Source organism: Microtus pennsylvanicus, chromosome 1, assembly GCF_037038515.1.
Source record: "Microtus pennsylvanicus isolate mMicPen1 chromosome 1, mMicPen1.hap1, whole genome shotgun sequence".
Taxonomy (NCBI): domain Eukaryota; kingdom Metazoa; phylum Chordata; class Mammalia; order Rodentia; family Cricetidae; genus Microtus; species Microtus pennsylvanicus.
This window is the reverse complement of record NC_134579.1, coordinates 135,751,937-135,764,251: the sequence shown is the minus strand read 5'-3', so window position 1 is coordinate 135,764,251 and position 12,315 is coordinate 135,751,937. Positions and strand designations below refer to the sequence as shown.

Genomic DNA, 12,315 nt, shown 5'->3' with positions numbered 1-12,315 from the left:
CGTGCATGGGGAGCCTGTTGAAGGCAGAGTTTGGGCTACTCCAGTCCATTGAACTTCCAGTACCACCCAGCCAGAGCTAGAGTCAGATCAGCCAGAAAACACTGCGGAACGAGCAGCTATTTCCTTCTCTCTATAAAGACAGCGATGAGAATCTTATCAAGAGTTCTACACACACTGGTGAGACTGAAACCCAGTGCTTCAGACACCAGGCAGTTACTCTATACTGATGAGCCACACACCCAACCCCTCACAACCCCAGTCCCTCACACCCCCAGCCCCTCACACCCCCAGCCCCTCACACCCCCAGCCCCTCACACCCCAGCCCCTCACTGGGGGATTCTAGGCAGGGGCTCTACCACTGAGCCATGCCCCAGCCCCTCACTGGGGGATTCTAGGTCGTGGCTTTACCACTGAGTTCCTGCCTCCAAGTTCTTGCCTTGAAGTCTTGCCCTGAATTCCCTCACTATGGTGTAGAAGTGTAAGCTAAAATAAACTCTTTAATTCCCAAGTTGCTTTCAGTTAATGTTTTATTACAATAATAGAAACCTAAAACAAATACACACACACACACATACACACACGCATATATATATACACATACACATATTTGGTTTTTCAAGACAAGGTTTCTCTGTAGCTTTGGAGCCTGTCCTGGAACTAGTTCTTGTAGACAGGCTGGCCTCAAACTCACAGAGATCTGCCTGCCTCTGCCTCCTGAGTGCTGGGATTAAAGTCCTGGTGGCCACCACCGCCCAGTCAAATAAATAATTCTTTAAATAACTGTCTAGAAGAAAGAATACCCTTGTAGAGCAGGCCATACCTGGATGGTGTCCACGGGGCAGGGCACAAAGTCCAAGTGTGAGAGGCAGCGACCGGGACCCACTAGGTGGGGTCCCCGGGGTCCTTCCCGGCGGTACTCTTTGATGGGTTGGAGATGGAGTCGCTCCCGAGGGAGCACAGCTTCATGGCATGGAGCATAGCCGGGTGGGGGCAGGAACTTGAACTCACCATGGCGGCCACCAAGGAGGAATCGCACTCTGGGAGAGGAGAACGGGCATCATGAGGGGGGACGAAGGGGAGAGCTTGCAGTTAGTGGGGAATGTGGGAGCAACACTGGGGTCAGTGGAGCGCTCTAGGAGAATGTGCAGGCCCTGAGCTGTCTTGGGTCTCCCTAGGACCACAGAGGTCGTTTAGGAGTCATTTAAATTCCACTATAATTACAAAATAAACAGGATTCCCATTGACTGGGAATTCAGAGAGCTGAGGGTGCCTGGAAAGTTCTGGGTCTGTGAAGGTTCTTTGGAGTATGTGGTGATGGGGGAGCCACTGGGCAAGTCTGAGCTTATTAGTTCATTGCTGGCACTCTGAGGCCACTGGGATGTCAAACGGGATCTTAGACCACGATCAAATCCTAAAGTCACTGGAAAAGTCTGAGGTCATTGAGGGGGCGGTTTACTAGAAGGGCCCTGGGTCATTGAGACGTCACCGTGACAATCTGGAGTCTTTATAAAGTTATTGTGAAATTCTAGGGTTACTTGGAGGTCCCTGGGAGGATACGGGAATCGGAGATCACTGGGGTCACACTGAGGTCACGGAGACCTTCATGTAGGGGTTCTGACCATCAGTCAGCACGAAGCTGGCTGCTCTGTCCCTGCCTTTTGATTGGAGAAGCCAAGTAAAGTGCGTTCCCAGTGCTGGGCCGCACCGGGGGACAGGGCCGGGTTCTCACTTGATGCCAGCTGAGAAGCTCACGACAGGGAAGAACAGCCCGTCCAGGTTGAAGGATTCGAAGACGCCCTGCACGGGGCAGCCATTGATACGGAAGGAGATGGACGGCACACTGAGGTCCAGGCAGCAGCTGACCACGTCCTCCGGGGCCAGCAGGTGCTGTCCTGGAGAAGTCACGGGGCGTGCCACATGCCCTACAACCAGTCATCAGAAAAGGGTCAAGGGTCGAAGGTTCCATGAAAGCAGTTTCGCTGGGACACGGGGTGGCTGTTAAGGGGTCCTGTGGGGACTTGGTATTAGAATCTGGGGGCTGGAGAGATGGCTCAGCGGTTAAGAGCATTGTGTGCTCTTCCAAAGGACCCGAGTTCGATTCCCAGCAACCACATGGTGGCTCACAACCATCTGTAATGAGGTCTGGTGTCCTCTTCTGGCAGGCATATATGCAAACAAAATATTGTATCCATAATAAATAAATAAATATTTAAAAAATTAATTAATTAATTAATTAAAAAAATAAAATCTGTAGGAGCAAATGTGCTCGTGGGTAGTCCTAAAATTAAGAGCTGATGTCAGGGTTCCTAGGACATATACGATAAGATCTTAGTCTTCCCAGAGTTCGAATTCTGGAAACATTGAGATCATAAATCAAAGGTCAGAGGTCATAAATCAGGGCAGTCTCCTGGGATTCCCCCTGTGGTGTCAGAATTTTGAGGCTAAGAGGAAAGAGGTAAAGGCCAGAATTCTGAAAGTTCTAGGGTTAGGGTCAAATGAGAGGATAGGGGTCAAAAGTTTTCCTCTTCTGGAAGTCAGGATTCTTTTTATTATTTCTATTGTTGTTGTTGTTGGGTTTTTGAGACAAACAGCCCTGGCTGTCCTGGAATTTGCTCTGTAGACCATGCAGGCACTTAAACCCCAAGGTGTGTCACCAGGATCTTGGGAATTCTGGGGCTAGTGATCGGGTATGAGAATCCCCTAGGAGGTATAGATACCTGTCCAGAGATGCAGCCCGTCAAAGCCATAGGAATAGAGGTCATCACCGACCCCATTGCCGCCCCAGCCCTCGCCGCCTCCAGGGTAAGGGCTGTAGCCCTCGCTGAGGGCCCAGCCCACCCGCAGGTGAGTGGCCTGCGCTGTCAGAAATGGAGCCACCTCGTCCACCATCACCTCAAAGTACCATTTGCCGTACTGCGTGGAGCCCTCTGCTCTGCCCACAAAGATGTTGGGGCGGATGCTGCAGGAGAGACGGAGAGGAGACCCAGATGTGGGGAAGGAAAGAGAGACAGAGAGACTCAAAGGATAGAGGGACTGAAGTGATAGCTAAGAACACTGGCTGCTCCAGCAGAGGACCTGGGTTCAAGCCTGCAGTCAGGACTGGGGGTCAAGGCTAAGGTTAAGAGACCCACCTGGTGACGTAGTTGATGAGGTTTGTCTGCAGGAGAAGTTCTCGGCCCGGGAGCAAGTTCTCAGTAATGAGATCTTGGTTAGAGCGCACGGCCACGCCATTGCACACACACAGTGAGCACAGCACATCTAGGACCTGGAAGTCAAGTTCAGAGGTCAAGGGGAGTGAGGCTAGCCAGGCATGGTGGCGCACATGGTGAGGCACAGACAAATAGACCTTCGTGAGTTCGAGGCCAGCCTGGTCTACACAGTGAGTTCCTGGACAGCCAGGGCACACAGTGAGTGAGACCCTGTCTGAAAACTGAAAATTACAAAGGAGAGGGAGGGAACCAGAGTGGGGAGGCTCTGGGAAGACCGCAGAAGAAAGGCAGAAGGCAAGGCTAGTGTATGATAGCTCCAGCTAGAACATGAAGATCCTGCTTGAGAGGGTGAGGAGAGGAAGATCGGAGATCAAAGAGGAAGGTGGGGCAGGAGGCTGGTGTGGTCCTCGTGGGTTGATATAAGGCATCATTAAGTGCAAGAAATTAGAGACAGGGGTAGTGAAGGAAGGGGTCAAAGGGCAGAGTGGAAGATCAAACAGAGCCTCAGGAGTCAAGGTGAGATTCTGGATTAGCAGGGGCTCTAAACTTCGGTCTTTATGGGCCAGGTGGGGATGTAAAGGTACAAACTCGTTTGAAATTGTACAGCGGGCACTGACAGGGCCTGTAGCAAACTGTAAAGTCCATCTGCCACCCACAGTGACTGTAAAGTGTGCATTTCAGAGATTCACCTAAGTAGATCTGCGGCCCAGAATCCACTGAAGAGCCACGAATTTCAGAGCCTCGGCTTGGGATGGGAGTGCATTACAAAGTTCAGTAAAAGACGAGGTTAAAGGAAGGAGTCCTGGGGCCGCAGGGGAGAGGTCAGGGCTGAAGGACCCACCTTGTGGTTCCTCCCATGCTTGTCCAGGAGGGAGATGATGGACTTGATGTGGTTCTCCTGGATGATGTTCAGAACCTCTGGACTCTCAATCAGGACACAGTACAGCACCTCCAGTATGCCTGCCAGGCACCCACGGGAGAGGTGACGGGGAATGGCCTTTCCTCCCCACCCTTCCCATCCCCCTCTCCTGGGTTCTCCTACCAGATGAGGCCTCCAGGCGATCCAGCTTGCTAACCAGCCAATCCAAGTTTGTGGAGAAGAGGGCACAGTTGGTGCGATTGCCACGGATCAGAGAGGCTGTAGGGGGCACAAGGGGGAGATCTGTTAGAACTGGGGTCTGGGTGCTCCTGGGGGAGTCAGCTCTGAGTCCCCTCACCTAGGAGTTCATAGAGCAGGTTCACAATCTCTTTCCAAGATTCAGCTGCCTCCTCCCCGGCAAATTCGGCAAAGTGGGCTGCAGTGGTGTAGACATTGAGGCGGTCAATGCAATTCAGGACCAGAGAGAGCATCCCCTGGGGGGAAGAAATGAAGGGGTCACAGCAGGAGTTCCAGACCTACACTTTGTCTTTTCTAGACTTACTACATCATATTCCTGCACTAGGTAATGGTTGTGTTCCCAGAGGTAACCCAGTTTCTTTGTTTGTTTGTTTGGTTTGGTTTGGTTTTTTGAGACAGGATTTCTCTGTAGCTTTGGATCCTATCCTGAAACTCACTCTGTAGACCAGACTGGCCTCAAACTCACAGAGATCCACTTGTCTCTCCCTCCCGAGTGCAGGGATTAAAGGTGTACGCCACCACCGTCCATTGTGACCCAGCTACTTCAGTTCAGTGTCCCCATTCAGTCTCCTTCCTCTCCTTCCTGACTCATCAAACCTGTTCCTGGGCTCTGTGCCTCAGTCTCCAATATAATATGCCCTTATTAATATTAAGACTGAATTTGTTCTTCTATGATCTACAGTATTTTTCTCCATTTTACTTGGTTCCAGACACCCCACTCTTGGTTTCAGTTTGGACCAGTTCACTTTTACCACTTACCAATAAGAGGTTGTTTTTTACTCTCTCCCCTCTGACATTTTAATGCTTTTTTTTCTTTTTTTTATATTTATTTATTTATTATGTATACAATATTCTGTTTGTGTGTATGCCTGCAGGCCAGAAGAGGGCACCAAACCTCATTACAGATGGTTGTGAGCCACCATGTGGTTGCTGGGAATTGAACTCAAGACCTTTGGAAGAGCAGGCAATGCTCCTAACTGCTGAGCAATCTCTCCAGCTCATGGTTGGTTTTTTTTCTTTACTGTGATTTATTTTTATTTTTTGGAGACAGGATCTCATTTTGTAACTTTGGCTGGCCTGGAACTCACCAAATTGACCTCAAACTTATACAGACCCACCTGCCTCTATCATCAGAATTCTTATGTTAAAGGTGTGCACCAACATGCCCAGCTCTTCTGAATTTTATAAGTTTATATATTGTATAAATGGTTTGCCTATTGCATGTGTGTGTTCCATGTCTATGCCTGGTGCCTGCAGAAGTCAGAAGAGGAAATTGGATCCCCTGGAACTAGAGTTACAGAGAGTTGTAATCTGCTGTGTAGGTGCTAGGAACTGAACCCAAGTCCTCTGAAAGACAGCATGTGCCCTTAACCATGGAGCCATCTCTCCAGTCCCTATTCTGAGCAGTGTGTGTGTGTGTGTGTGTGTGTGTGTGTGTGTGTAGATGACCATGAATATGTATGCATCTGTGTGTGTTCATGGAGGCCAAAGAACAACTTCTACCGCCTTTGAGACAGGGTTTCTCATTTGTCTGAAGGTCACCAATGAGGCTATACTGGCTAGCCATCAAGCCTTGGGGATCTGCCTGTCTCTGCCTCCCCAGGGCTGGGACTACAAGGACCTACCACCATGCCTGGCATTTTTATCAGGTGGGTTCTAAGAACCTAACTCGGTTTCTCATGCGCTTTAACTGGCTGAGCTCTCTCTTTGGTCCTTTGGTGAATTCTAACACACACGCAGAAAAGTAAGTAAAGCATAGACAATTAATTCTTATTACTCACAGCAGTGGTCTGTAAAATCATATGAACAATGACTTATCAACAACTGAATCACCACTCATGGCACAAGTGCAGGGGAGGCATGGGAATGCCTGGATCAGGGGAGGCATGGGAATGCCTGGATAGATGTAGTTTTGTTTATCTATTTGAAACGGCTTCATCCTGTAGTTCAGGCTGTCCGGGAACTGGTGGCAATCCTCATATGTCAGCCTCCCCAGTGCTGGTGTCACAGGTGTGAGCTGCCACACCTCACTCATTATAATCATTTTTGAAACAGGATCTTTTTGTGTAAACCAGGTTTGACTTGGTACTTCCTATGTGGGGCAGGCTGGATTTGAACTTGTGGCAATTCCTCTATCTCTGCCTCCCAAATCCCGGAGAGTCGCCACTCCTGCCTTAAAGTGTTTATTTTCAGGGCTGGAGAGATGGGTCAATGGTTATGAGAACTGGCTGCTCTTCCAGAAGACCCAGGTTCAATTTCCAGCACCAACATGGGTGCTCACACCTGTCTATAACTTTAGCTCCTGGGTTTCTGACACAGAGACACATGCAGTAAAACACCAATGAACAGAAAATAAATTATTTTTTTAATCTTTAAAATATGGAGTCATGAGACCAGCAGTGGAGGTGCACACCTTTAATCCCACCACTTGGGAGACAGAGGTAGGCGGATCTCTGTGAGTTTGAAGTCAGCCTGATCTACAGAGTGAGTTTCAGCACAGCCTGGGCTATGTCTTGAACAACCAAACTAAAAAAGATGGAGTCGTAGCTGGAGATGTAGCTCGGTTGATAATGTGAGTTTAGTGTGGATGTGGTGGGTCCCCAGCACCACATAAGGTGAACATGGTGCACACTTGTCCAATAACTGGGATGTGAGAGCAGAAGGAACAGGGCATCCTGTGGTCAGCCAAGAGCAAGAGGAAGAGAGAGAATATATTTACTATGTGGCCCAGGCTAGCCCCAAACTCCTGGGCTCAAATGGCTTTCTTTACCTTCCCACCTAGTGGAAACTATGGGCATGAGCTGTTGTGCTCAACTTCTGAATACAATATTTTTGTCAATAAGTTAGTGTATAACCTTGCTTTATTCATGTTTCTAGAAAAAGAAACACATTCATGATATAGTGTTTTATTGAGAAATATTAAATTCACAGCTGACAGCATCATATTAACACCTGAACAAAACTTATCTTTCCTGTGCTTAAAAATTACAAATAGAGCCAGGTGGTGGCGGCTCACACCTTTAAACCCAGCACTTGGGAGGCAGAGGCACAGATCAACACAGAGAAACTCTGTATTGAGGAAAGAAAAAAGGAGAGCTCCAGATGGTACCTGAAAGTCATTAATTTTGTTTGCCTTTTGAGACGTGTGTGTGTGTGTGTGTGTGTGTGTGTGTGTGTGTGTGTGTGCAGGTGTGCATTCTTGCTCCTGTGGAGACTAGAGGTCAACTTCAAGAGGTTTTTGTTTTTGTTTTCGGTTTCTTGTTTGTTTTCCAGACAGAGTTTTTCTGTGTAGCCCTGGCTGTCCTGGAACTCACTTTGTAGACCAGTCTAGTGTCAAACTCAGAGATTATCCTGCCTCTGCCTCCCAAGTGCTGGGATTAAAGATGTGCGCCACCATCACCTGGCAACTTCTGGGGTCTTCTATGATGACTTGTCATCTTGGTTTTTTGTTTTGTTTTAAGGGCAGGGTCTTATTACATAGGTCTGGCTGGCCTGAAACTTGCTATGTAGACCAGGCTGTGATGTAGGATGCCCTGCTGTATATGTTTTGCTTTTATTAGCCAATGAATAAAGCTGTTTGGGCCAATGGCTTAGCAGATTAAAGCCTAGTGGGAAATCTAAACAGAGAGTAGGTGGAGTCAGGGAGACGCCATGTAGTTGGCAAAGGAGAAAGACACCTGACCACCAGAACATTACCAGAATCTTGCAATGCACAGATTAATAGAAATAAATTAATTTAAGATGTAAGAGTTAGTTAATAAGAAGCCTGAGCCAATAGGTCAAACAGTGTTGCAATTAATATAGTTTCTGTGTGATTATTCGGGTCTGGGCAGTCTCAATTTACAAGGCTGGCCTTGAATTTACAGAGATCCTCCTGCTTCTGCCTTCCTAGTACTGGAATTAAACGTGTTTATCATCACACTCAGCTGTCCTGTTTGTTTTTATAAAGATTTACTTTATCATTTTTAAATCTATGTACTGTGAGGGGGTGAGGCATCGGATCCCTCTGGAGCTGGAGTTAAGGTGTTTTTGAGCCACCGGCTATGGGTTCTGGACACTGAACTTGGGTCCTGATAGAGCAGCACCTGCTCTTAAACACCTAGTCATCGCTCCAGCCCCCACCTTATTTTTTGAGGCAGGGTCTCTCACTGAACCCACCTATCTGTATTGAACTCTAAGCTCCCGGCTTACACTGTACTAATCCCACCCTGGTGGTAGTTTTGCTATTGTTACTGTGATCTTCCTTCTTCCTCATCAGGGAGGCGGGGCCAGGCTACGCCTGAGAATAGACACATTCCCCAAGACTGAAAAGGCGGCAGAGTGCTGACCTCAGTCCAGGCATCTCAGCTCAGGTGAAGCACGCCACACCTCTTCCCTTCTTGTTCTAAGAGACGGCAAGTCCCTCACTCCAATAATCTCCTCCCAGATGTACCAAAATCACCCTGTGTCCCTGATCCTACACCCCACTCTAGTTCTGCCCTCTCACCCAGGTCTGGATCCTACACACAGAAGCAAAAGCAGAAAGCCCCATCTGTGGAGCTTCTGAACCAACCCCAGCTCACGTTATCTAATCCAGACCCTCAATTTCACATGGCAACGCCCCCTGCTCCCCTCATTCCCGCCCCCCTCCTTGAGGCCAAACTCATCACTATTCTACAGGTCCCGCCCTCTCTCGAGCTCCTCCCTAGACCCCGCCCCTCCTTAAATCCCAGGCACCGAGAATGGTACGGCTCCTCGCCCTCCCCACCCCCCAAACCCCGCCCCTCGGGCCCCACCCTCCACGCCTGGCTTCACCTCCTCCTGGAAGAGGCTCTGTCGGTTGCGCAGGCTGCGGAGCTTGGTCTGCTTCTCCTCATGCTGCAGCTCCTCCGAAGGCGGCTCGAAGTAGCCGATGAGGTCCTGTAGGCTCAGGATGACGCCCTCGATGGGCAGTGCTGTTCCAGCCGGTGGCCCCGAGCCCCGTGGCTTCCCACTGAAGCTATCAAGACCTCTGTGGGGAACACAGTGCTCAGGCAGGGTTGTTAGCACCACCCCATCCCACGCTGGACTCCCACAGGCTTCGGTTTTCTGGAGGACAGAGAAACAGAAGAAAGGCCTTGGCAGAACCAATGACATTGCTGGGATGGGATGGGCTCCTGAGTAGCAGGCACAAGGGATCTTGGAAGTAGTCAGGCCCGGAGAGAGCCAGTCAAGAGTCTTGGTGCTAGCGTGAAAGTTAGAATGTAAGGTCAAAGGTCATGGGTGTTCAGGTCGGATGCGCGGAGGCCTCTGAAGGGACCTCTGAAGAGGGATAGTGACATTTCTCAGGTACACACGTGTGTGCGGGGATCTAGGAGACGTGGGCAGGCTTACTTTATGAACTGGTTGTACAGGCCCGCCGTGCTGTGTATCATGCGAGCAGCCTGGGACTCCTCCTGCTGGCATCGGGTCAGTGACAGTGCATCATCCATGTGACCTTCCTGGTGCAGCATGGCCTGGATGTGCACACGCATAGGTCAGGAAAGGTTGACACCTGATCCTTAGGGTGCTGGGGATGGAACCTAGGGCTTCATGCACGCTAGGCAAGCCTTGTGTAACTGAGCTACAGCCCTGGCCCTTCCCTTTTAGGTATTTTGAAACAGGGTTTCACTATGTGGTCCAAGCTGACCTCAAACTCAAACTCACAGTCGTCCCTCCCCCCACCCACCTCAGCCTCTTGAGCGCTAGGGTAACTGGTGAGAACCACCAGACCCAGCCAATAATTTAGGAATGTTATTTTCAGCTTGTTATTATTTGGAAGATTTTTATGGGTAGCGAATGTATATGCACAAGTGTGGTAGTCAAGACAACCTGAAGGAGGCAGCTCCCCCCTTCCACCATGGGGCACTAGGGGTCAAAGTAAAGGCCTCAGCTTGGCAGCAAACACTTTTCACTCACTGAGCCACCTTGCTGGCCCTTATTTGTTTTCTCTCTGTGTGGATGGCTTCCTAGTTTTCAATTTCTGTGTGTCTTTATCTCTGCTCTTCTCTCTTTCTATACACACACACACACACACACGTACACACACACAGTGCACGCACGCACACACACCACACACACCATACACATCCACACACACACGTGCACACACTACACACACACGCACACACATGCATGCACACACCACACGCATGCACACCCCACACACCCCACACACACACACGCACACACACATACGCACTCACACACACACACACCACACACATGCATGCACACACACACCACACACGCACGCATGCACCTATTTTATCTCCCTGTCTATCTCATTCTCAGGCTCCCAAATGTCGGGTAATGAACACCAGCCCTGCCCAGCCCCTGCTCACATGCCCACCCTTCCAGGAGCCCACCTTCTTCTTGAGCACTCCGAGCCTCAGTGCCTTGGGGTCTGGGGCAGCATAGGTGAGCCACAGGCCTGAGGCCACATGTTGCACAAAGCAGAGCGACTCTCCATACTTGATCTCAGGGGGCCCCATGCCCTCCACATCTCTCTTGGGGGCCACATCCAGCTTCTCCTGCAGGAACAAGGGACAGACATCAGCCTCCTATGCCGGGTGCCGTGGGAGACCCCAAGCAAGAGTCCACAGCCAGGAGGCTAGAGTGAGACCCAGGGTTGCAGATGAGGAAGGGCACCTCGCCCCCTACACATACACAGGTGCAAGCGTGTGCTCACACACACACACACCAACCTTGGAGATTCGGAAGCAAAAGGAAGTGGCCTTGGTGTGGGCCTTGCTGGCATCAACCACCACAAGGCCTTGGTCTTCGGTGAGAGCAAGGTACCGTCCTGTTGTCACGTGCCTGATTCGAAGTGGCTGGCCCCAGCGGAGGTGGCTTCCACTCCAGCTGTGGAAGGTGACAGTGGGGAGAATCAGGGGACCCCTCCCTAGTAGTGAGAATCAGGGACTCCTCTATAGTAGTGAGAATCAGGGGACCCCCCATAGTAGTGAGAATCAGGGGACCCCCATAGTAGTGAGAATCAGGGGACCCCCCATAGTAGTGAGAATCAGGGGACTCCTTCATAGTAGCCATTAATATCATAGTCTTGGTTTGAAACTCCTCAATCATCTCACTTCCAGGGTTCCCAAGATCTTTTCTGGGGCCCCTCAATCTTTCTTAGAGCTCTCTCCTCCCTGCTCAGCAGCTCCACTCCTCTGGTAGATTCCTGAATCTTCCTCAGAGCTCCCCAGCTGTCTCCAGGGTCTGGCTCAAGCTTTCTAGATGCAAACTTTCACCCAGAGCCCCCATCTCTCCCTCAGGAACCTCCCACCTTCCCCAAGGGTTCCGGGATCCCTGAGGACCCAAATCTCTCTCAGGCTCTCTAGGTTGTCCCTCCAAAAACCTTCAAGTGTCTTCCTCAGATAACCCTCACCCTTCCCCCCACCACACCTGATTCTCAGTGGCTCCAGCCTCCAAAGGGAGCGGGCGTGAGTGCACACAGGCCCGCCCTCGTAGTACACAAGTCTAGGGTTAGAAGAGAGGACAAGGTCAGGAAGGCCGACTCCAGTCCCCAACCCTGTGGCTAACAGCCCATCTGGGAAAGGGTTGGCCCCCAGCCTATTGGACTACTGGAAGTGGTAGAGTCCTAGGGAGGGGGCCCAGTGGAAAGAAGCTAGGTCACTGAAATATTAGAATCTTGGCCCTTCCACTTCCCTTAGTGTGTCCTCAAATACCATAAGGTGAAACCAGCCTCTGCCACATACTGTCACCGTGATACACTGTGCCACCAAGGACCGGAAGTATCAGGGCCAAGGAATCATAGATTGCAACCATGAGCCAAAAGAATCTTTCACTAAAGTTGATTTTGTTAGGTGTTTTGTTTGTTTGGGGGATTGAGACAGGATTTCTCTGTAACTTTGGAGCCTGTCCTGGCACTCACTCTGTAGACCAGGCTGGCCTCGAACTCACAGAGATCCACCTGCCTCTGCCTGGGATTAAAGGCCTGAGCTACCACCGCCTGACCTGTCTCAGGTA

The 12,315-nt window shown here is 50.3% G+C and overlaps 1 protein-coding gene across 5 annotated transcripts in view; it reads right to left on the bottom strand.

Moving 5' to 3' along the window:
• Ryr1 (ryanodine receptor 1) overlaps positions 1-12,315 on the bottom strand; it is a 134,319-nt gene that overhangs the window by 108,612 nt on the left and 13,392 nt on the right. For all 5 annotated transcript variants that reach the window (XM_075986704.1, XM_075986732.1, XM_075986713.1 and 2 more), the window contains exons 9-20: positions 11,731-11,805; positions 11,031-11,187; positions 10,692-10,856; positions 9,679-9,800; positions 9,121-9,316; positions 4,427-4,562; positions 4,252-4,347; positions 4,051-4,169; positions 3,132-3,265; positions 2,718-2,959; positions 1,730-1,922; positions 821-1,037 (exon numbers count right to left, since the gene is read on the bottom strand). In XM_075986704.1, coding sequence (XP_075842819.1) covers positions 821-1,037; positions 1,730-1,922; positions 2,718-2,959; positions 3,132-3,265; positions 4,051-4,169; positions 4,252-4,347; positions 4,427-4,562; positions 9,121-9,316; positions 9,679-9,800; positions 10,692-10,856; positions 11,031-11,187; positions 11,731-11,805 — 1,852 coding nt within the window. The remainder of the gene's footprint in view (positions 1-820; positions 1,038-1,729; positions 1,923-2,717; positions 2,960-3,131; positions 3,266-4,050; positions 4,170-4,251; positions 4,348-4,426; positions 4,563-9,120; positions 9,317-9,678; positions 9,801-10,691; positions 10,857-11,030; positions 11,188-11,730; positions 11,806-12,315) is intronic.